Here is a 25,206-nt window from a genome sequence, read left to right as displayed (position 1 = left end):
TGTTCCAACTGTAACCTAACAAGACTCCAGGGTGTGACCAAACATTTTCATTGGTCATACTGGAGCACCTGCAATTTAGCAGGCCAGGGGGGGAGGCAAAGATTTGCCTTTGAAGCACTTGAACATTTATTTTGACTTCTTTTGAAAACAGAATTATTTGACCGAAGTGAACATTCACACAGTCCAGAGTTTTGGGCCATTTTTGTATCGAGGGTACGTTTAAGCAGACACACAAGACAGGGAGCTGGTCAGGAATGAGCTGCGTTTGACTGACAGTGACTGTAACACAGTGTAAACGAACTTGAGTTGGTAAATGCAAGTAAAGGACAAAACGTTTTGGTCGAAGCTGCGTTGTGTCGAAGAGCATGGCCATTAGGGTGGTTTTGACAGTTTGAGTGTTTTAGGTGCAGCGTGCAGACTATCAACTAGTTAATAGTAAACTAGAGGAGTGAGTGAGTGGGAGGAGAGTGTGGGAGCGGCGCTGTGGCTCACTCAACAGCTCGTCTCCTCATGACATTTATTCATAAATATTAGTTTATCCACATAAAATGTGGATGTGACGCGGATGTCAAATAGCACAAGTCTGCTGCTAATCTATTGGCTACAGTTTTGTATGAACATAATCTAAAAACATAACAGCTCAACACCGATTGGTACCAGCATAGTAATAATACAAGTTCTTAGTAAATTATCATTATTCTAATCATATGAATTTGATTACAAAATATATTATAGATGGACAGAAAGCACGTAAAGTAGAAGAAAGCAGTACAATCATAATTTCTGAATTCATTAAAATGTATAACCAGGATCCAAAAACTGTTATCAATATTTGTATGATAAAATATGCGATCAGTGTGACAGGAGTCGCTTGTTCTGATGATCCTACAGAGAATTCCCACCCGAGCAGTAATTACAGCTTCATAGAAGTGAGTCATGAAACATTGTCTTTGGGGTAAAATGTGTGGAATTTTGACTTCACATCGGTAAACTACTATCGTTAGTTGTCACCTTGGTTACAGGTGGGACGATGGGATTGTATAATGGTTTGAGCCGCCGTACAAATTCTCCTTCAGAAAGACGAGTGTCTTCCTCCAGGCGTCCTCCTGAGCGTGAGAATGTGCCGTCGTTTGTCCGCCCCACAGATTCATTACTGCAAACACAAGAAAAACGGCTGTCAGAACTCGACTGCCTGATTCTGGCACACTAAAGGGGAAATTGGCCAATTGTTGTGAGCAATAACTGTTGATGGTTTATGTAGTAAACTGAAACAACACATTCTCTGTTCTCAGCAAAGCAGCTACAAAATGTTGTTGTTCTTCTGGCAGCGGCGGCAGAACTTTCTGCGTGGCCAAGTGGGTGTGCTCTGGATGTCAATCAAAAATGAAAAGGAAAAAACCCTGTTCTCTTTGCTTGTGTTGCAACCAGTTGTTTCCAGTAGCAGAAATGTCATCCAAATAGCAACTGGTGGTGCCAAACAAATTGAAACTGTGATGCCAACTGAAACGTAATTATTTTAAATAATAATTAAATAATTTTGGATAGTGTTTGTTGGATGCTGTTGGAGCCGTGTATGCGTATGTGGATGAAATGTTTTCTCCAGGCTTGGACGGAGGGGAGCTGGAGAACTTCTTCAGGATACTGAAGATGAATTGATAAAGACAACTAAAACCAGCCGGGTTGAGAGGGCTGATGATCACGGAGTGTTTTTGTCACCTAATGCTATATTTTGGCCAACAAAAAGTGGGTGGTGATATATGGAAATGACGGACAAGCAGTTTTCTCAACTCCCTTTTCTGTTTGTGTTTACAACATGCAGCAACCAGCAGCGACGTCACCCGTTGGTTTGTGAACGGTCGTTATGAAGCCTTGAGTTTCAGAATTTGGCCATCCGAGCAGTTTGGAGCTGGTAGTGAACATATTTGGGCGAGCTGGGGGGGTTTCTGACTCGATCTAATTGCAAACCCGGAGATACTACGTCCCGCCCACCGATAGCCATAACCTGACTGCACAACAGGCCTGTCAATCAAACAGACACGCCCACATATACATGGCTTTTTGAAGCTTATTTTCTCATTAATGACAGATTATTTTCAGATGGACCGGCAGAAAACTAATGAGAAGAAGTGATTATAGCTAACAACACTGAGATAACTCCTGGAGAAATTTTATTGACTGAGAATTTTATGGGACTAGTTGAATGGGAGTCTATGGAGCCGGAGGCTTTTTGGAGCCGACCTCTAGTGGCACCCAGTGGTATTGCAACTCACAGCACTTCCGCATCAGCCTAATTTTTCAGAGCCAGAAGCTACGTCCACTTTTACATACAGTCAATGGTTTACAATAGCTGCTCACGTTTTATTTATATGATCAGTAGTTGTAGCTTCCTAATAAAAAAAAAACAACCTTCTTTCTTGTCTTTTGCACTCTGCAGACAATATTTTATGAATGTTTATTGTTTGTTTGTTTGTCATTTTGGTGCTACAATGGGAGAGACTTCGCAAAGGGAACCTGAAGGATTTCGTGGGTTAGGCGTTAGAAGCTTAGGCGCAATGCATTATGGTAGATGTAGGCACTGCCGGCATGGCTCAGAAAAACGTAGCTTTCTCGGTCGGTGTAGCAAACACTGGGGAATTTACTGCTTCAGTTGACAACATTTACAATCAACACAGGACATTCAAATAAAAAGATAAAACCAATTCCCTTTAACCTTAAATCATCCAAAAAGAAAACCTACTCTTTTCACGTGCATAAGCTCTGAGGGTGCTGGCTCGGGCGTGCGGCGTGTACGGTGGTTCGATCAGGTGACCTGTGTCTGGGTACGACAGGACAGTCAGCAGGTGGCCGTTTCCTGCCCGCTCCATCATCTCCTTCATCTGGAAAACAGGACGTTCCAAACCTGATCTCACATTTGTTAAATGGTTTCTTGCCCTTTTCCAAACTTTCGTTACAAAGGGCTTCACAAAAATGGTCAATAAAAGAAAGCAGGAAAACAATCAAGTCAACTGACTAAGAGTTAACTAATTCACGGTCAATACGAATGAATTTCCTTGTCATAGTTCAGGTGAGCTATTTCAAAGGGTTGAAGCCCCGACAGCAAAAGCCCTGTAACCCTTGGTCTTTAATATTATGAGATAAACTTCTGTGGCCAAACTGACTATGTGAAGGATTCAAAACTTTGTTTTGCCAGAGTCCAATCAAATAACATACCAGTATTACAAGCAAAAAAACACATTTTGTGTGTTAATTTAAAAGCTAATCCACTTTTTAATGAAGAGTTGGTTCATTAATTTTAAATGACTTTACTGTTTAGTTTTGGCCCTTTTGGACTTCCATATCTCACTGCCCTGATTCAGTTCCCCCTCAGCGATCAGTAAAGTTTCACCCAACTTTGATCATCCAGCTTTCTAACCTGACTTCAAATCTCTTGTAATAAATACAGGAAGCTGTCGTGTCAATGAACTCACGTCTGTTGCAGACTCAGGGGCGGGCCAGTTCTGATCATCCTGACCCACAAGCAGCAACAGAGGACACTGAAGTTGTCCAACCTGATCAGAGACAAACAGCAGCAGCTTGTCACACTTCTACACCTGTTACATCTTTAAATAATTACGCTTCACCTCCCATCACCTCGGGAATCATCAATTATATGTGGGGTTTTGAAATGTGCTCCAGTTATCTCCCATGAAAAGCTTTTGACAGAGTGATGGAAAGGAGGATCTGACCGATTGTACCTTGTACTGAACCTTTGGATTCAGGAGGAGCAATGCAGATTCAATTCAATTTTATTTATACATCCCAACACAGGTTATTTCATGGCACTTAACACATTTAAAGTCCTAACAGCAGAACTTTACAATATTATACAGAGAAACCCAACAATTCCCACATAAAGGAGAAAAACCTCCAACAGAGGGAAGGAAAAACTCCCTCTGAACAGGAAGAAACCTCCGACAGAACCAGGCTCAGAGGTGGGCCTCGAGATTCCGTCCTGGTGGTGGAGTAGTGGATTAACTCTTTACCTTCACTGGGTTACTCAAGGGGTCACGGGAGTTTGTGCAAAGTAGGCTTACGACAGCGGATCTTGTGAGGGGTGTATATGGTTCCAGGGTCTTGGCAACGGGCCATTCCATTTCTATATAACTATACTAAGACTTGTGTTCATATTCTTGACAATAAGTCAGACACGTTGGGAGTTGGCCTCTGCCAGGGATGTCCTTTGTCACCAGCTCTGTTTGTGATTGTCATGGACAGGATTTTGAGGTCCAGCTTCATCAGACCGTAACCTTGCACATGCATTTGTGCGTTTTACAGCAGAGTGTGAAGCGGCTGGTAAGAGGTCTGAGGCCATGGTGCTCTCCCGGAAACCGGTTGATTCCTCCTTCAAGGTGGGGACAGGGTTCCTACCCCAAGTTAAGGAGTTAAAGTATCTCAGGGTTCTTGTTCAGGAGTGACAGTAGGATGAAGCGAGATATTCAAAGTTCAAAGCAGGGAAGCAGGCGCTGTACCGGAGCATTTTGGTAAAGAGGGAGTTGAGCTGGGAGGAAAAGCTTCGGTTGAGGTGGTCCCGGCTTCCAAGACCTGGAACACCGCTTTGCCTGGCGTGTGCGTTACCTTTTCACGTGCTGCTCTTCTGCGTCTCGGTTACGTGTTGGTATCCACAATGGATATGCGTGTCAGCAGCGGTGACGCAGCTGCAGTTCCTACCGTTGAATCAATGAGTTTCTCTTGGTCGGTTCGATTTTATAAATGAAGCACCACACCCCCAGTCATGGCTGCTCTGATCCGCCGAATTGGGCTCCAAAATGAAATGATGCCACGCAGGTGGTGTGTTCCGCTGGAGTGATCATATATCTCATCTGAAAAAGCCACAGGAGGAGCTGGAAAATGTCACAGGGGAGAGGGAAGTCTGGGCTAACTTGCTCAACCTCCTGCTGCCACCATGACACGACCCCACCACAACAACAACACCACAAGAACAGTATGGACAGGTGGATGTTCCAATCCCTGCCAGTAACACAGCCATTGAAGAGGGGAGGACCAGCATCCAACAGGCCACAATATACAACCTGATCAAATCTATGGGAAGATGTGCTGCACCCCATGAGGTAAACAGTGGTAACACCAGATATTGACTATTTTTGTGCCCCCCCCCCCCCAAAAAAAAAAAAAAAACAAAAAAAAAACACTGCATATCTGCATTATCGTAATACTGTTAAAAATTAATTAATTAATTTAAAAAATTAAAAAAAAGGCTAACAAACCCTCCAGTGTCAATAGCTGCTTAGCTCCAATCCACCTGGATATGCAATCAATTTGCCTCCTTTTTAGTGACAAAATTCAGAAAATTAGACAAGCAGTAAGTGCCTCCACATCATCCACAGGATGTGTTGTCCCCATCTCTAAATAATATCCCTTCAAATATCATGACACAATTTCATTCAATCAACCACTGAAGTCTGGAAGACATTATACAACATCTGAAGTCCTCCTCCTGCAGCTTGGATATTATACCAACACACTTTTTAAAAAATATTTCAAACTGCATGATAAAACTGCACATTTGAGTGGCATTTTATTGTGACCAGTCCAAGGCACACCTGTTATATAATAATCATGCCGTTTAATCAGCATCTTTATGTGCTGCAACTTTCAGGTGGGTGGATTATTCTGGCAAAGGTAAAGTGTTGACTAACATGGATTTTAAAATATTTGTAAAGAAAATTTCAAAAGTCTTTTTTTGCTTCATGAAATATGGGGGTGAAGAGAAAAGTGCTGTGTTTTCATTTTTTTTTGAGTGTGTTAAGTTTGGAGTTGATTGTCATTTATTTTAATTTGAAATTAAAATCAAATGCATTGCTGTCTAGTTACAAAATAAATACATATACTGTCCATTCAAGGGCAGGTTATGTAACAGGTGTTTATCTGATTTTGGATCAGTGGAGCATATTTGAAGGGTTAACAATGTTCCCAGTTTGATTGCGCTCTCTACACTGTTGTACTAACAGATAAAGGCAGGGGTGCCATAACAAAAGATACTTTTAAAACCCAAAATACATTTTCAAAACTAAAAACCAAATGAAATGTGCAACAATATGACAGAAACACCGTGGCTGGCGGTACTCACATCCACTTTGAGTGAGGGGTCAGTGGGCATGGGCAGTGACACATGTCGCAAGATTACCTCGTTGTTCTCGTTGATGCGAGTTTTCCCATTGTTTCTGATGGGATGAAAAAAACAAATAAAAACTTAAAAAGGACAGAATTCATCTACAACCCCGTTTCTGAAAAAGTTGGGACGCTGGGTAAAATTTCAATAAAAACAAAATGTGATGCTTTGCAAATCTCATTAACCCATATTTAATTGCAAATAGACCAAAGATAACATATCAAGTATTGAAATAGAGACATTTTTGTGTTTTATGAAAAATACATACTCATTTTGAATTTGATGGGAGGAACCTAAACAACAAAAAAGTTGGAACAGGGTCAACACACACTGGAAAAGTTGTGTAAAGCTAAGTGAAGAAGGTGAGAGGTTCATCACTTTGTGAAAGACTGTGCGGGAAAATAGTGCAAAAATGGCTAACGAGGAGAGGGACCACCCAGCTTGTTATCAGCGCTCAGTTAAAAAGCAAGCATCTGTGATAGTATAGGGATGCATTAGTGCACATAGCATGGGTAGCTTGCACATCTGGAAATGAACTATGAATGCTGAACAATGTATTCAGGTTTTGGTGCAACATGTGCTGCCATCCAGATAACATCTCTTTGAGGGAAGGCCTCGTTTATTTCAGCAAAACAATGTCAAACCATATTCTGCAGGTATTACAACAGCATGGCTCTCTAGTAGAAGAGTCCGGGTGATAAACTGGCCTCCTGCAGTCCAGACCTATTTCCAATTTAGAAATATTTGGCACATTATTCAAATGAAACTGATGGAAAGAAAATATGATGAGTTTTATTTTCTTTGCCTGTGGCTTAAGAAGTTCCTAGTGTCTCATTTACAAGGTCTTTTACGACGTCTAATTTACGACGTCCAGATGTCCTTATCTTGTGACCTCCAACTGAACTCAGATGTAAAGGGAATGGGGGTGAATGTTAACTGCTTGTCACACTGTATAAAAGCTGCCCTACGGAGAAGAGACGTTGAGCAATGCTGGGCATCCTTCTTTGAGTGTACATGTATTTGCTCCTTCTTGCAATAAATGTTCGATATGTTTGATTTTGAATCCAGTCTCCGAGTAATTTTTCTAACATATTTGGTCCTTCGAGCCGGATCCCAACATCTTCTCCTCTCTCCGGACACAGTCTGGAACCGTGCACGGGGGAGTCTGGGACTCCTGAGGAAAGACCTCCGCCCTGTTTCTTTATCGAAACAGTTTGGACATTGGTGAGGCCAGGACTAACTGGAGAGAGGAAGGGTGATGGGATCCTAGAGAAAGGCTGATTCACCATCAAACGTCAGACACCCGGGTAAGACATTTTTTTTTCCCAAAAGAGTCAGGTCAGGGACCTGTAGTAAAGAGTCAGGTCAGGGACCTGTAGTAAAGAGTCAGTTCAGGGACCTGTACTAAAGAGTCAGGTCAGGGACCTGTAGTAAAGAGTCAGGTCAGGGACCTGTAGTAAAGAGTCAGGTCAGGGACCTGTAGTAAAGAGTAAGGTCAGGGACCTGTACTAAAGAGTCTGAGTAGACTATATAAACTAAAGAGTCTGAATAGACTAGGTAAACTAAAAGGCGCGCGCGCAAAAATAGGTCAGGGACCCACAGGTAACTAAGTCAGGGACTTAGGAGATAGGTCAGGGACCTACAGATAATTAAGTCAGGGACTTAAGAGATAGGTCAGGGACCTACAGATAACTACTTAAAAAAATAAAAAATAAAAAATAATTTTTTTTTAAAAACTTCCGGAAGATATAAAAATAAATACATAAATAACTAGATACTGTGAGCGTCCAGTTGCTCGGGTGAACTCCATACAAACTGGTTGGCTCATGGATAGAAATAAATAACAAATAAATGAATGAATAGATACTGTGAGTGTCCGACAGTGTAAAGGAGAGCCGAAACCTTGTGGTGTGAACCTAAACTCTCCTCTGCGGAAACCTAACGGTGCCAAAAGCAGATATCACTGTATAAAGACCAGTTGCTCGGGTGAACTCCATACTAACTGGTTGGCTCACAGATAGAAAAAATGGGATCATGCTGTAGTAAGATCGAAGAGATACCTCTGGAGGGAAACGTAAAACGCATGCACTCAAAAGGCGCAGATAACATAAAATATTTGAAAAGAGAAGAGGAAAGTTGAGACGAGAAAAAGTTAAAAGGGAGAAGAGGAAAAGTTAAAGAGAAAGAGAAGGAGATGGGAGAGATTAAAAACAAAAAGGCGGGGGAAGGGAGTATAGCTTTTAATGCACCAATACTATATCTAAGAATTGAAATACATTTCTCCCGGAAAAATGATGAGGATGATGATTATGTGGTACAAAAACGAACCAACATGGGACCGTGGCCCGATCCTCCTCCATACCCTAACATGGGAGACGTCCCGGTAACAGCTGATCCGCCCGTTCCGCCCGTTCCGCCTATTCCGCCTCCGGCTGCTCAGCCAGCTTCTGTCTCCAAACCCACGACACCGTCACCAAACTCCACCCCCTCTACTCCAACCCCAGATAGCAGCCAAGAATTTACAATGCACTTATTGTAAGTCGCTTTGGATAAAAGCGTCAGCTAAATGAAATGAAATGTAATGTAATGTAACTTTTACGAAGACAGAATATTCGGAAGTATATTATCGAGGGGATAATGATCAAGGAGATTTCAGAAGGAGGAAGCGAGGTGGATGGAGAGGGGCTGGCGGCCGTGGGGGAGGACCACGAGAGCCAGGTAATGACACCTGCTATAATTGCAGGAGGAATGGACACTGGGCAAGAGACTGCAGGCGGCGGAAAGACAGGAGGGGCGGAGGAAGAGGAGGAGGAGATGGTTGGCGGTCGCAGACGGGTTCAGCATGACTAACCACAACCACTCCAGGATCAGGTTATACAGAAACACACACACATTCACATGATTCACAGACACGGACACAGACCCAACTAGAAACAAAAGATGAGGATGTGTTAGAGATAAGTACAGTTGAAATACTCAAGATAAACCTTTTGTGACTCTACTGATAGAAGAGATTGAAGTAACTTTATTGTGTGATTCAGGAGCATATAGGTCACTTATTAGGAGTCTAGACAAAGGACGTAAGGAGGCCATTTTAAAGGCACCAAAAGACGAATGATGTCATTTTTAGGAATGACAAATTTCTGTTGAATTGGATTCCAGATTATGCAGAAACGACTTCCCCACTGTCTAAACTCATTTATGATGACCCTATGGCTGCCCATGATAAAATACAATGGACACCAGAAACAGAAAACGATTTTGAAAAATATGACAAAAAATTGTCTAATCAACAAAAGATTTTGTGGACCAGCTGTTGAAGACCTTGGCCCTAGACAATGAGATTAAAAAAAAAAAAAAAACAGCAGTGGAAGACAAATAAATCACAACAAAAAGATGATGATTTATGGAGATGACAGGAAGGCATGATACTCCAAAAAAGTTTATATGCATATGCAGCCTTTTGAGCCATGGGATAAACCATGTCTCAACAGGAGGAAATGGTATCTATAATAAACCAAGCATTTAAAACATATGGCTTTACAAACTACTCAAAAAAAATAAATAAATAAATAAATAAAATAAAATTTGTTTGGCATGTATTATATGTGCAAAACACAACCCCCAAGGAAACATGAGACCCACAAGAGGCCGGTTCCCTACACCAGAGTATCCATTCCAGCATCTCTGCATGGATTTTATTGAATTAACACCATGCGAAGAAAATAAATATTGCCTAGTTATCATTGACACCTTTTCAAAGTGAGTAGAAATATTCCCAACTAAAACAGCGGATGCATTGACCGTAGCAAAAGCGCTGACAAAGGACATTGCACCACGATTTGGAATACCAGAAAAGATATTTTGCGACAACGGGACACATTTCGTGAACAACATTATAAAACAGCTTTCGCGACACAGTTAAGACATTACTGCTCATACCATCCACAGTCAGCAGGCCTAGTGGAAAGAACTAATGAGACAATCAAATTAAAATTGAGAAAGATGATGGCAGAAACAGGGTGGAAGTGGATGAGATGCATTCCACTGGTAACATTAAATATGCATATTCTACCCAGTGTAAGAGGCATCTCACCGTTTGAAATGATACATGGACATCCCTATCACATGTCACAACTTGGACCTATTGTGGACAAGAAATAGCCCACTGACCAGACGACTGCAGACTACATGGCCAAAATGTTAAAAAGAAAAGATATGTCTTCTGTTGTCCCTCCTACGCAGGTGGTGGAAAACCAGTCGATAGACCTAAAACCAGGGGACTGGGTTTTTAGTAAGGTGATAAAAGAGAAATATTGGAGCTCTGCCAGAAGGGAAGGAGCCTTCAAGATACTCCTGGCTACCCCAACAGCAGTTTGGATTGCTGAACGGACCTCCTGGATACACCTCAGCCATTGCAAAAGGATGAGACCTTTGCCTGAACCACATAACACAGACATACCAGATTAAGCAAGCCGGCATTCCCCTGTGGTGAAGTCTGGCTACAAAGGGAGGCGATACCAATCGGGGTACTTGTCTCAAACCAGTGAAGAAACCAACAACACCCTGGCGAGTAGGCTCTGGTGAGCTTATTTTGGTATATCCGTGGACGGACAGTACAGCGAAAATGGCTCAAGGCAGCATCACATGGCATCCATTCAGGAGGATAGGACTCTGTGGCCTCAGTGGGACCCTTTGTTTTCTGATAGTCACAGCTCTGTTCATAGTACTCCCCATATTTTGGTACAAAGCCAATATAAGCCAATATAACATACCTGACAATCAGACATCAGACGACAAGACCACAATAGGACCTCAGGCTACTGACAAAGTTCACCGCACTAAAAGAGCATTTGTAAAGGCTGATGGACAATTTGCAAGGAAGAAAAAATCAGTACCGGGTACAGGGAGCATTAATTCTCACATTCACGGAAGGGCAACAGGCCAGTCTAACATTTGACACATGTGCGGTTCTTCCCTGCAAGGGGAAAGACCGCAGCTTAGTTTGGTCAGACAAATATCTGTGAATAGTAGCATCTGTAGACCTAAAACAATGACCGTCTCTGATTAAGGGATCTACCGCACCAGGTTGCCACATACGAAACTGCAACACCTTAATACTGACACTGAAGAATCCAAAACAATGCGACTCCAGACTGTTAGTACGAGGGGCAGATGTATCTGGGGCAGATCCAAAGGGCTTAATCTGGATAAATATAGTACAACCAAACACCACTGTACCCCAACAAAGGGTTACAAATACAAGCTCACACATAGATCCTGTAGTCTGACGATTGAAAATAACTCAATTTACAGATGTGGTGTCACTAGAGACGAGATATGGTGATACCAATATGTGGCTACAGTGGATGCAGTACTCAGCTCAGATGGTGGGCAAAGCCGACTGCATTGTATGCTCCGAGGCACGCCCACTTTTAGGTCCTATCCATGAGACGCTGTTAAGGGCCTCAGCGAACAGTTTGATGCAACTTGTCTTATGGCTTAGCAGAACTGCATAGCATTGAACATGCTGCTGGCTGACAAAGGGGGGTGTATACAAAATGTTTGGCTCTGTATGTTGTACGTTTATTCCTAACAATACAGCACCAGATGGATCTGTCACCAAGGCTCTACGGGGACTTACCACCCTAAGTGAGAAACTTGCTGAAAATGCTGGGATTGATGATCATTTTTTACATATTTACAAGGTCTTTTACGACGTCTAATTTACGACGTCCATATGTCCTTATCTTATGGCCTACAACTGAACTCAGATGTAAAGGGAATGGGGGTGAATGTCAACTGCTTGTCACACTGTATAAAAGCTGCCCTACGGAGGAGAGACGTTGAGCAATGCTGGGCATCCTTCTTTGAGTGTACATGTATTTACTCCTTCTTGCAAGAATAAATGTTCGATATGTTTGATTTTGAATCCAGCCTCTGAGTAATTTTTCTAACAGAAACATATGACAGAAGAGATCCCAGACAGTTGAGCAGCTAAAATTATATCTGGTCTCCTTAGTTCCCAAACATTAACAGTGTTGTAAAAAGAAGAAGTGATGCAAAACAGTGGTAAACATGACCCTGTCCCAACTTTTTTGAGACGTGTTACTGGCATCAAATTCAAAAGAAGAACATATTTTTCACAAAACAATAACATTTCTCAGTTTCAACATTTGATATGTTGTCTTTGGTCTATTTACAATTAAATATGGGTTTATTTCATTTTTATTTACATTTTACACAGTCCCAACCTCTTCACAATCGGGGTTGCACTTTAATTTTGGCAGATGATGACTTAGTTCAGAACTGATCAAAACTAAATCTGAGATTCATGTGTTTGTCTCCTTATAATCTTTCCATGAATTTATGTAACTTACTCCTTAAAGAAAGTCAGTATTTGATCCACAGTTGCATTAACCGGCTGCACATGGCTCCCACTGATACACACCGCACATCTAAGCTGGGAGACACACACACACACACACACACACACACACACACACACGTCCAAGAGGGAACAAAGAACATACAAAGACACAAAAATATAAAGTAGCAATGTGTCAAAGGTGTAGTAACCACTAAGATTTACCATTATTATTGCCATTATTTCTAAAGCTTTTATCACCTAAAAGCATCATGAGCAGTAATACTGAAAACATGCTGAAAAAGCCACTGTAACAGCCCATTATTGTGGGAAAGAGGGACAAAGGTGAGAAGGGAAAACATGAAAATATAACATGTGTAGTCCAATATATAACATAACACTTTCAGACTGAAACTGGATGGTAACAGCTATAGCTGCCATACCTTCATAACTTTGGAGTAAACAGCCATTTTGAGGGTGATAGTGGTGCCCAAGGAAAGGCCCAACATGGCGATCCTGCTGCCGAGGACCTGAGGATGCTGCTGCAGGACTCTATAGGCTGTCTGCAGTCAGAAAACAGAATGATACAACTCAAACACAGAGACCAGTGTGTTTATTATCATTTTACAGAATATGTTTCACAACTTCTGATGGTTGAACAAACTCCAATCTGAAACGTTTTTTACCAGCCATCCCATGTACGTTTTTTCTATTTACATTGTAGTGCTACCATTTAATCATAGACTGTATGTAAATATGGACGTAGCTTCTGAGTCTAAAAAAAATTAAGCCAATATGGAAGTGCCATAAACTGCAATACCACCGAGTGCCACTAGGGGTTGGCTCAAAAAGGCTCTGGCTACATAGACTCCAATTCAACTTCTCTCATGAAATACAAAGTCAATAAAATATTTTCCACGTTTGCTTGAACGACAGGCCTGTGGTTCAGTCAGGTTCCTACTATTAAAGGGCGGGGCTTAGTGTCCTCGGATTCCCAATCAGATAGAGTCAGATCCATCCCCCCCCTTCCCAACTTGTCCAAATACGGTCAGTTTTGGCTGCAAAACAGCAAGATGACGAATCCTAAGCCTAGCTTTAAACTTACGTTGTAGAAGATAGCAGTCTGCAGCCAACTCAACAATATTCCTAGCAGAGTGTCACTGTATCCTGGCAGGTTGGAGAAAGCTCTTCCAAACACTAACCATCTACAACCTTTGTGCGGTGAAACTGTGGACACGTTTTCTAACGAGTAAAAAAAACGATTAAAAAGTAGTGGAAAGAAAATGTACAGTAAATTCAAAAGTTGTTACAGACACAATCTCTATTTATAAAATCCTTTCCTCTGCCCTGTGGTTCAAGCTCAAATGAAAATCAAGATTTTTACCCAGGGACATACAAACTAGGGCCGGCCGCTCCTTATTGTCATCGAGTCAAGTTGTAAGTCGGAAGAATCCTGACTAGCTGCTGACCACACGGCACACGGTATCCAGGCTCTTTTCAAGAAATAATGACATTTTCTGTGAGATGAGGCCGGCATGACCACTACCTATATGTAGAAGTTACTTTTGAATTTAGGGGTATGAGAAAGAAAAAAATCAATACAGCATAGTATCACGATGTATTGATATTTTGTGCGGCAATACTGTGTTGACACATGGTGCTAAGTATCAATATTTTATTACATAAATGAATAAATAAATACATTTTTCAGGTGTGCACAATATTTCTGACAGGTTATAATGGGAATGTCAGTCAGCATGTGTGCTTGACAATCTCATTTTGCTAATTCAGGGTGCATCTACAAGCCTATATCTTTGTGGAGCGTTCAGAGCGTTTCAGTCTGTAAACTGTCACCCTGCCATTCTCAACTCATCTGGTCCCTCAACTGTTTCAGCTGCCAGCTGGTGTATGGATATCACAGATTGCTTTCAGCTTTCAAGGCAAGGCAAGTTTATTTGTATAGCACATTTCAACAACAAGGCAATTCAAAGTGCTTCATATAAAATCATTAAAAGCATCAAAACATAAGGCAAAAGAAAAGTAAATTTAAAAAACAATTAAGAACATTGATTGAAAGATTAAAAACAGTCATTAAAACATTAAACAAGCTAAAAAATAGAATAAAAGTTGCAGAGCCGTTTAAGAAATAAAATACAGTAGTAAAATGCAGAAATGCAGGAAATTGATCAACACCCTTGGATCTGGTTCAATTAAAGGCAGCAGCAAACAGAAAAGTCTTCAGCAGACCTGCAGGTTTCTGGGAGTTTGTTCCAGATATGTGGAGCAGAAAAATTGAGCGCTGCCTCTTCATGTTTAGTTCTGACTCTGGGAACAGAAAGAAGACCCGTCCCAGATGACCTGAGGGGTCTGGATGGTTCATAAGGTAGCAGGAGATCAGAAATGTATTTTGGCCGAAACTATTCAGTGCTTTATAGACCAACAGCTGGATTTCAAAGTCAGTTATTTGTTGGACAGGAAGCCAGTGTAAAGACCTCAGAACTGGAGTGATGTGATCCATTTTCTTGGTCTAGGTGAGGACTCGAGCAGCAGCGTTCTGAATCAGTTGCAGCTGTCTGACTGACTTTTTACAGAGACCTGTAAACACACCGTTACAATAGTCGAGTCTACTGAAGATAAATGCATGGACAAGTTTTTCCACATCCTGTTGAGATATAAATCCTCTAATCCTTGATATATTCTTCAGGTGATAGTAGGTTTATTTTGTAATTGTTTTGATATGGTTGTTCAGATTGAGGTCTGAATCCATAACTACACCTAGATTCCTGTCTCGGTTTGTGGTTTTTAACATCAGTGATTGAAGCTGAGCGCTGACTTTCAATCGTTCTTCCTTGGCCCCAAAAACAATTACTTCAGTTTTATCTTTGTTTAATTGAAGAAAATTCTGGCACATCCAGTTGTTGTATGGGATTATAGTCCCCTGGCGATATAGTTATGTATATTTGTGTGTCGTCTGCATAATTATGATAACACACTTTGTTTCTTTCCATAATCTGAGCTAGTGGAAGCATATAGATGATGAACAGAAGAGGCCCCAGAATTGAACCTTGGGGAACACCACATGTCAATTTAGCCACTCTGATGTGTAATTATCTGCAGACACAAAGTATTCTCAGTCCTTCAAGTAGGATTCAAACCAGTTTAGTGCTGTGCCAGAGAGTCCCACCCAGATTTTTAGTCTGTCCAGTAATATGCCGTGGTCGACCGTGTCGAATGCAGCACGAGATCCAGTAATACTAAGACTGAAATTCTGCCACTGTCTGTGTTTAAGTGGATGTCGTTGAAAACCTTAAGAGCAGTTTCAGTACTGTGGTGCTGTCGAAAGCCTGACTGGAAGACATCAAAACAGTTCATTACGGCCAACATGTTGTTCAGCTGTTGAAAAACCGCTTTTTCAATTATTTTACTTAAAAATGGGAGGTTTGATATTGGCCGATAATTTTTCATTGCTACAGAGTCTAAATTAGCCTTTTTTAGGAGTGGTTTAGTAACTGCAGTTTTTAGGGCCTGTGGGAAGACACCTGAGAGAAGGGATGTGTTTACAATTTGTAAAAGATCAGTGGTCATGGAGTTTGAAATATTTTGTGGATGGTGTGGAGGCACTTACTGCTTGTCTAATTTTCAGAATTTTGTCAGTAAAAAAGGAGGCAAATTGATTGCATGCCCAAGTGGATCGGAGCTTAGCAGCTATTGACACTGGAGGGTTTGTTAGCCTGTCGACGGTAGCAAATAAGGCCCTTGTATTGTTATTGTTTTTGGTTTATGATGTCAGAGAAGGATTGCCTTGCATTTCTCAGTTCCAAATTATAATTGCAAAGTCTTTCTTTATAGATGTCACAGTGAACCTGGAGATTTGTTTTTTGCCACCTGCGCTCAGCTTTTCGACACTCTCTTTTCTCTATTCTGACCAGCATGGCATTTCTCCAAGGAGATCTTTGCTTACCAGAGAAAACCTTCACTTTAGTGGGTGCAATGGCATCAATAACATTTTTAACTTTAGAATTGAAGCTATCTACAAGCTCATTGACTGAGATGCCAGAGAGGGCTGGTGTGGAGGAGAACTTCTGAGTAAATAGTTCACTGGTGTTTCCAGAGATGTAACGCTTCGTCACTACCTCTGTTTGGACATTTGTGTGCAAGGAGATTGAACTCTTAAAGAAAACACAGAAATGATCGGAGAGTGCGGGTGGAGGGGGGGAGGGCGCGTGAAGGCTGTCTGCCTGTAAGAGGGGTGGGGGGGGGGAGTGGTGTGTGCTGCCATGTTTGTTGCTCTGTCCTGTGTGTGCTGCGTTGGGGGACGGATCAAGCTGTTCTTTGGCCTTTCAAGAGAAACTCGGTGGTATCACAATACTTCTAGAAATAAAAAGTATGGAGAAACTTCCAGGCTGTAAAAGCTTCTTTCTCCGCTGCCTCCTGGAGACCAAAATATGAAGTTCATCAGATTTACCTCAAAGTACTGGTTGTCCACCATCTTTCCAGTTTCCAAAGTGATTTTCGGTGTCAGGTAGTCGAGGGCCAGAGAGGCGATGCCATGGGAGGCCAGCAGCGCTGCGCGGTACTCCACCAACTGCCCTCCACCCCCCCACAGGTCCAGGAGGCCGGGGAAAGGTCCGGGTCCTTCACACAAATCAAAACAAATCATGTCAACCCGTATTGAATTGCAAATAGACCAAAGACAACATATCAAATGTTGAAATGGAGAAATGTTATTGTTTTATGAAAAACATATACTTATTTTGAATATGATGCCAGCAACACATCTCGAAAAAGTTGCGACAGGGGCATGTTTACCACTGTGTTGCATCACCTCTTGAGAAACTGATAAAAACCAGCTGCTTGAGTTTAGTTCTTGCCTGATATAGGATTTCAGCTTCTCAACAGTTCAGGGTCATATTTATATTTCATTGTGCGCCTATTTTTTTATTATTATTTTTGTTTTTAAAAGGGCAACAGCTATGAACCGCAGGCAGGCCAGTCCATCACTCGGACTCTTATAATAAGGCCATGCTGTTGTAATACAGTACATGCAGAATGCAGTTTGACGTTGTTTTTCTGAAATGAACAAGGTCTTCCCTGAAAGAAACATTGGCAGCATATGTTGCTCCAAAACATGTATACATTGTTCAGCATTCATTGTTCCTTCCCAGATGTGCAAGCTACCCATGCCGTGTGCACTAATGCATCCCTGTACCATCACGGATTCTGGCTTTTGAATTGAGCGCTGATAACAAGCTGGATGGTCCCTCTCCTCTTTGACCTGGAGGATGTAGTGTCCATGATTTCCAAAAAGAATCAAAAATTTAGATTTGTCATGCCACAGGACAGTTTTCCACTTCGCCTCGGTTCATGTTAAATGAACTCGGGCCCAGAAAAAGCAGCGACGCTCCTGGATCAAGTTAATATATAGTTTCTTCTTTGCATAATAGTTTTAACCAGCATTTGTGGATGCAGTGATGAACTGTGTTCACAGACAATGGTTTTCAGAAGTGCTTCTTAGCCAAGACAATGATTTCCACAAGAGAATTCTGTACGTGTCTGTTTTTAATGCAGTGCTTCCTGATGACCCAAATATCACAACCATCCAACAATGGTTTTCAGCCTTGTCCACGCATACCGAGATTTCTCTGGATTCTCTGAATCTTTAATGATGACCACGTTCCGAATATGATGAAATCCCCAAATTCTGCTGAGATACGCTGCCTCTCTGGGATGCTCTTTTTATCCTCAATAATGTTACTGACCTGTTGCCAATTAACTAACGTAGTTGAATTTTTTTTTTTTTTTTAGCTTTACACAATTTTTCAGGTCTTTTGTTGCCCCTTTCAACTTTTTGGTAATTTTGTAATAACATTTCCGTTTAAACAACTGATATGTTGTCTTTGGTCTATGTGTAATTAAATATGGGTTTATGTGATTTGAAAATCATTGCATTTTGCTTTTATTTACATTTTACACAGCGTCCCAACATTTTTATACTTTGTGAGTGTGATGCTTCTGCAACACTATATTACTTTGAATGACAAGCTTTTTAATTGTTTTCTGCAGGTGTTTTTCTAAACAGAACCAGCCAACTGCAGCTTTTCCCCACATCTCCTCCTCTCCATTCATTAACACTGGCTCCCTGCTGCGGCTCACATCCAGGTCAAGACTCCAGTGCTGGTCAGAGCTACACCCACTGGACACCTCCTTCTAGACTTTCCTCTGGTCCTACCTGAGGGCAGGAAGAGGGTTGCAGTGAGATTCTCCTCTGTGATCGGGATCCTGCGGACACCGGGCGCCATGTACCAGCGCTCCACCACCACACCGGCCAGTGGAACCAGATCCACAAAGTTCTCTGCCTGGTGATCCTGGTACACTGAGATTGTGACCTCCATGGGAGTCTGGACATTCTTCTTCCTCATCCTGAGGGATGATGGGAGTGTCAGAACTGGTATTTATTATGAATCCTTTATTGATTGATATCATCTGCACCGTTAGCCTACCTGAGCCCAGGTTTGCTGCCAGGAACCGGTCTGAGGCTCCACAGTAGACCCATCGGTTCAACCCCAGAATATGTCCCACCCAGACTGCAATCCTTTGAAACTGTAAAGTAAAAGGAACAGACTTTTACAGTGCATCCGGAAAGTATTCACAGCGCTTCACTTTTTCCAGTTTGTTATGTTACAGCTTTATTCCAAAATAGATTAAGTTATTTTTTTTTCCTCAAAATTCTACACACAATACCCCATAATGACAGAGTGAAAAAAGTTTGTTTAAAATTTTTGTAAATCTATTAAAAATAAAGAATGAAAATATAACACTTCAATCGGGTTCAAGTCTGGGTTTGTCCTGGACCACTCAAAGACATTCACAGAGTTGTCCCAAAGCCACTCCTTTGTTATCTTGGCTGTGTGCTTCGGGTCGTTGTCCTGTTGGAAGATGAACCTTCGCCCCAGTCTGAGGTCCAGAGCGCTCTGGAGAAGGTTTTCATCAAGGATGTCTCTGTACATTACTGCATTCATCTTTCCCTCCATCCTGACTAGTCTCCCAGTTCCTGTCGCTGAAAAACATCCCCACAGCATGATGCTGCCACCACCATGCTTCACCGTAGGGATGGTATTGGCCAGGTGATGAGCGCTGCCTGGTTTCCTCCAAACATGACGCTTGGCATTCAGGCCAAAGAGTTCAATCTTTGTTTCATCAGACCAGAGAATTTTGTTTCTGCTGGTCTGAGAGTCCTTCAGGTGCCTTTTGGTAAACTCCAGGTGGGCTGTTATGAGCCTTTTACTGAGGAGTGGCTTCCATCTGGCCACTCTACCATACAGGCCTGCTTGGTGGAGTGCTGCAGAGATGGTTGTCCTTCTGGCAGGTTCTCCTCTCTTCACAGAGCAACGTTGGAGCTCTGTCAGAGTGACCATCGGGTTCTTGGTCACCTCCCTGACTAAGGCCCTTCTCCCCCGATCACTCAGTTTGGCCGGGCGGCCGACTCTAGGAAGAGTCCTGGTGGTTCCAAACTTCTTCCATTTATGGATGATGGAGGCCACTGTGCTCATTAGGACCTTCAATGCTGCAGAAATGTTTCTGTACCCTTCCCCAGATCTGTGCCTTCATACAATCCTGTCTCGGAGGTCTACAGACAATTCCTTGGACTTCATGGCTTGGTTTGTGCTCTGACATGCACTGTCAACTGTGGGACCTTATACAGACGGTGTGTGTCTTTCCAAATCATGTCCAATCAACTGAATTTACCACAGGTGGACTCCAATCAAGTTGTAGAAACATCTCAAGGATGATCAGTGGAAACAGGATGCACCTGAGCTCAATTTTGAGTGTCATGGCAAAGGCTGTGAATACTTATGTACATGTGATTTTTTTATTTTTTTTTTCATTTTTCATTTTGAATAGATTTGCAAAAATTTTTAAAAAAAACTTTTTTTTTCCCCGTTATCATTATGGGGTATCGTGTGTAGAATTTTGAGGAAAATTTTTTTTTTATCCATTTTGGTTTAAGGCTGTATAACATAACAAATTGTAGAAAAATTGAAGCGCTGTGAATACTTTCCAGATGCACTGTAAATACCTGCAAATATTTCTAAATCAAGTCCCCTGAATGTCCACGTCTAGGTACTGAATCACGTACCGTTCACAGTCCCGGTGGCATCGGCAGTGTAGTGAGCATACGCCTGCCAGCTGTGTCCGTCTTCACACTGGTGGAGAGCGTGGACAGTCAGCTGGGAACCAGGAAGGATGTTCTGGACCAGGACGACAAACTTCTCGTCCATGAGTCCTCTGGATGGCCGGATTGACAGCTTCACGCAACACTGATTCCTGTCCATCCTGAATTGAGCAGACAAACAAAAAAAATCAAATAAATACATCAAAATGTGGGCTACTATTATTTGAATAAAATTAGTTAGCTCACAACCCCGTTTCCAAAAAAGTTGGGACACCAAAAATGTGTAAAATGGAAATACAAACAGAATGCAATGATGTGCAAATCACATAAACCCATATTTAATTAAACATAGACCAAAGATAACATCAAATGTTGAAACGTAGAAATTGTATTGTTTTACATGCTAATTTTTAATTCAATGCCAGCAACATGTCCTCAAAAAGTTGGGACAGCAGCAACAAAAGACCTGAAAGGTTGTGTAAAGCTACAAAAAAAAAAACACCCGGTGGAACATCTCATAAGTAATTGGGTTAATTGGCAAAAGAAACATTGTCTGTGTCATCACTGCATCTGCAATACAGGTTAAAACTCTACCATGCAAAGAAGAAACCATGTATAAATATGATCCAGAAACACAGCTGCCTTCTGTGGGCCTGAGTTCATTTAAGATGGACTGAGGTGAAGTGGAAAACTGTTCTGTGGTTTGATGAATGAAAATTTGAGATTATTTTTGGAAGTTATGGATGTTGCATCCTGCAGGCTAAAGAGGAGAGGGACCACCTAGCTTGTTATCAGCACTCAGTTAAAAAGCCAGCATCCGTGATTGTATAGGGATGCATTATTGCACGTGGCATGGGTAGCTTGCACATCTGGGAAAGAATCATGAATGCTGAACAACATTTACAGGTTTTAGAGCTGCATGACATCCAGACAAAGTTTTTTGCAGTGAAGGCTTTTCTTATTTCAGTAAAATAATGCCAAACTGCATTCTGCACCCATCTAAACCGCATGGCTTTATGGCAGACGCGCCGGGGTCTGCTTGCAGTCCAGATCTGTCACTTATTTAAGACATTTGGCGCATTATAAAATGAAAAATACGACAAATGAGACCCCAAACTTTTGAGCAACTGAAATCTGGCAAGATTCAGGCAAGAATGGGACAACATTTCACTTTCTAAACTCCAGGAACCAGGTCCCAGACATTTACAGTGTTGTAAAAACAGGTGATCCAAAAAAGTGGTAAACATGCCCTGTCCCAACTTTTTTGAGAAGTGTTGCTGACATTACATTTAAAATAAGCACATATTTTTCAAAAAACAATATACATTTCTCCATTTCAACATTCTGTCCATTTTCAATTAAATCTGGGTTGACATGATTTGCAAATCATTGCATTCTGTTTTCATTCACATTTTACAACAGTGTCCCGACTTTTTTGGAAACAGGGTTGTGCAGTTTATTGGACTTTTGTTCCCTTTACATTCCACCACTGTTTTGTAAACTACATGCATGAAGATGCTTCATTCTTATCTTTGGCATCCATGTACACAGTTGAAGCCTACCAGTGTGTGTATAATGTTACTTATTCCGTGTGTGTGAAGGGACAGAGTTCAAGCTGATTGTACCTTGACATGACAAAACAGATAGTAATTCAAAGGAACATGTGTAATCCAAACCTGTGTTAACCTGTGATTGTAACCTGACAAAGGGTGCACATTACTCTTCAACTTTGCTTTCCTCAACTACTGCCAACTCAGACCTGTGTGCATTGTGCAAACTCAAGAAAAGATGTATCAATAAAAATGTAATAAAAATTGATCCTACCAAATTAATGGATCAAAACAATCTGACAATTAAAAGCGGACTATTAAATATCAGATCTCTCGTCTAAATCTCTGTTAGTAAATGACTTGATAACTGATCATCAGATTGATTTACTCTGTCTCACAGAGGCCTGGCTGCAACAGGAAGAATATGTTAGTATTAATGAAGCAACTCCTCCCAGTCATATTAATTATCATATTCCTAGAGATTCAGGCTGAGGAGGAGGAGGAGGAGGAGGAGTGGCAGCAATCTTCCACTCAAATTTATCAATTAATCCAAAGCTGAAACTTAAGTTATAATTCATTTGAGTCTGACTCTTTGTCTCTCGCACCCAAACTGGAAAGCACAGAAACTGATTCTATTTGTTGTTGTTTATCGCCCACCTGGTCCTTATTCAGAGTTTCTAACTGAATTCTCTGACTTTTCATCAGATTTAGTGCTGAGTTCAGATAAAGTGATGATAGTGGGAGACTTTAACATTCATGTTGACGTGGACAACGATAGCCTCAGTCCTACTTTTAGCTCATTATTAGATTCTACAGGCTTTTCTCAGAATGTAAATAAACGCCTTCACCGTGGTAACCACACCCTCCATCTGGTTCTGTCATATGGCATGGAAACTGAACATTTTATTGTATTTCCTCAAAACCCTGTTTTGTCGGACCACTTCTTATTAACATTTGAAGTTACATTAATGGACTACACAGCATGTGGGAATAAGTCCCACTACAGTAGATGTCTGTCAGATGATGCCGTGGCCAAGTTTAAGGAAGCAGTTACATGCTTATCCTCTTCGATGCCGTGTGTTAAAGCAGCGGAAGGCATCTACGTTGATCTTAGTCCCACACAAGTGGATCATCTGGTAGAAAACACTGCAGTATCTCTGCGCACAACTCCAGATAATGTTGCCCCACTGAAGAAGAGAGTAATGAACCAGAGGAAGTTGTCTCTGTGGTACAACTCAGAACTACACTCTGCTAGGCAGGCGACTAGAAAGCTGGAAAGGAAATGGCGTTCCACTAATTTAGGAGAATTTCACCTGCCTGGAAGGATAGTCTAATATTATATAAGAAAGCTCTTCGTAAGGCCAGGACTTTATATTATTCATCATTAATAGAGGACAACAAGAACAACCCCAGGTTTCTTTTCAGCACTGTAACCAGGCTGACAAAGAGTGACAGCTCTGTTGAGCCCTCTATTCCTTCAGCTCTCAGCAGTAATGACTTCATCAACTTCTTTACTAATAAAATTCTTACTATCAGGGAGAGAATCGGGCCGACCCTTCCTGACACCATCACTGATGTGATGTTAAGCACAGCAGCCCTGAAATCAACTGTAGGACCAGATGTATACTTGGAAAATGTCTCTCCTGTTGTGCTCTCTGAGTTAACTAGAATTATTTCTTCATCTGGATCCTCTAGCTGTCTGTTAGATCCCATCCCAACTAAACTTTTTAAGGAAGTCTTCCCTTTAATTAATACTTCCATATTAGATCAGATCAACCTATCTATTGTAACCGGCTATGTACCGCAGGCTTTTAAAGTGGCTGTAATTAAACCTTTATTTAAAAAGCCGACTCTTGATCCAGCTGTTTTAGACCAAAAACTTCCTGCTTCTAAATTCAGACAAAACTTGTACTTGGTCCTAAACACCTCAGAAACTCTTTCTGTAATCACTTAGTTACTCTAGATGATGTTGTCTTGGCCTCCAGCAAAACTGTGAGGAACCTTGGAGTCATCTTTGATGAGGATTTGTCCTTCAGACACCATATAAAGCAAATCTCCAGAACTGCCTTCTTTCATCGACGTAATATTAATAAAATCAGGAAAATCCTTCCTCAGCGCGACGCAGAAAAACTCATTCATGCATTTGTTACTTCTAGACTAGATTATTGTAATTCCTTGTTGTTAGGATGTCCAAATTACTCATTAGCTGATCCAAAATGCTGCAGCAAGAGTACTGACAGGATTTAGCAAGAGAGATCATATTTCTCCAGTTTTAGCTTCTCTTCACTGGCTTCCTGTGAAATCAAGAATAGAATTTAAAATTCTCTTGATGACATACAAAGCTCTACATGACCAGGCTCCATCATATCTCAGCGATCTTATAGAACCATATAATCCTAGCAGAGCACTTCGCTCTCAGTACGCTGGTCTACTTGTGGTTCCTAGAGTTTACAGAAGTAGAATGGGAGGCAGAGCTTCAGTTTTCAGGCTCCTCTCCTGTGGAACCAACCAGCTCCCAGTTGGTGTTGGAGGGGCAGAAACCCTCTCTAGCTTTAAGATTAGACTCAAAACGTTCCTTTTTGATAAAGCCTATAGTTAGGGCTGGCTCAGGTAGACCTGAACCAACCCTTAGTTATGCTGTTATAGGCCGAGGCTGCTGGGGGACCTCGTTACATGCTGAGCTTCTTTTCTTTCCTCCTACTCTTTAACTGACTCATACCTCACCATCTTTTTCTCTCCCATAGCTTTTTCTTGTGATCTGTTGTCTCCATTCAGTTCCTTCTTTCACGTAGTTTCTCTTCTTTCTTTTTCCAGATGTCCCACCATGGAGCTGCATGTCTCTGATCTGCGCTTGTCGTCTCCACCAACAGTTATTCTCTTCTATCTCTATGTTGTCCTTTTCTCTCTCTGCTCTCCTCTCACCCCAACCGGTCGAGGCAGATGGCCG

At 41.6% G+C, this 25,206-nt stretch overlaps 1 protein-coding gene across 1 annotated transcript; it reads right to left on the bottom strand.

The window, feature by feature from the left end:
* Positions 1-1,016: 1,016 nt before the first annotated feature.
* LOC138206403 (peroxisomal succinyl-coenzyme A thioesterase-like) lies at positions 1,017-20,869 on the bottom strand. The gene is made up of 10 exons (XM_069163094.1): positions 20,674-20,869; positions 19,037-19,136; positions 18,766-18,956; positions 17,002-17,171; positions 12,980-13,099; positions 12,550-12,632; positions 6,128-6,221; positions 3,468-3,548; positions 2,738-2,876; positions 1,017-1,153 (listed from the first exon to the last, which is right to left on the bottom strand). Exons 1-10 carry the CDS (start codon positions 20,867-20,869, stop codon positions 1,017-1,019), a joined length of 1,311 nt encoding a protein of 436 aa, XP_069019195.1.
* Positions 20,870-25,206: the final 4,337 nt, after the last annotated feature.

This window comes from Embiotoca jacksoni, unplaced genomic scaffold (assembly GCF_022577435.1).
Source record: "Embiotoca jacksoni isolate LCO1_2020_lvr unplaced genomic scaffold, fEmbJac1.0.p SCAF_3, whole genome shotgun sequence".
Classification (NCBI taxonomy): Eukaryota; Metazoa; Chordata; class Actinopteri; family Embiotocidae; genus Embiotoca; species Embiotoca jacksoni.
Note: the sequence above shows the minus strand (reverse complement) of the source record. Positions and strands in the feature narration are given on the sequence as shown.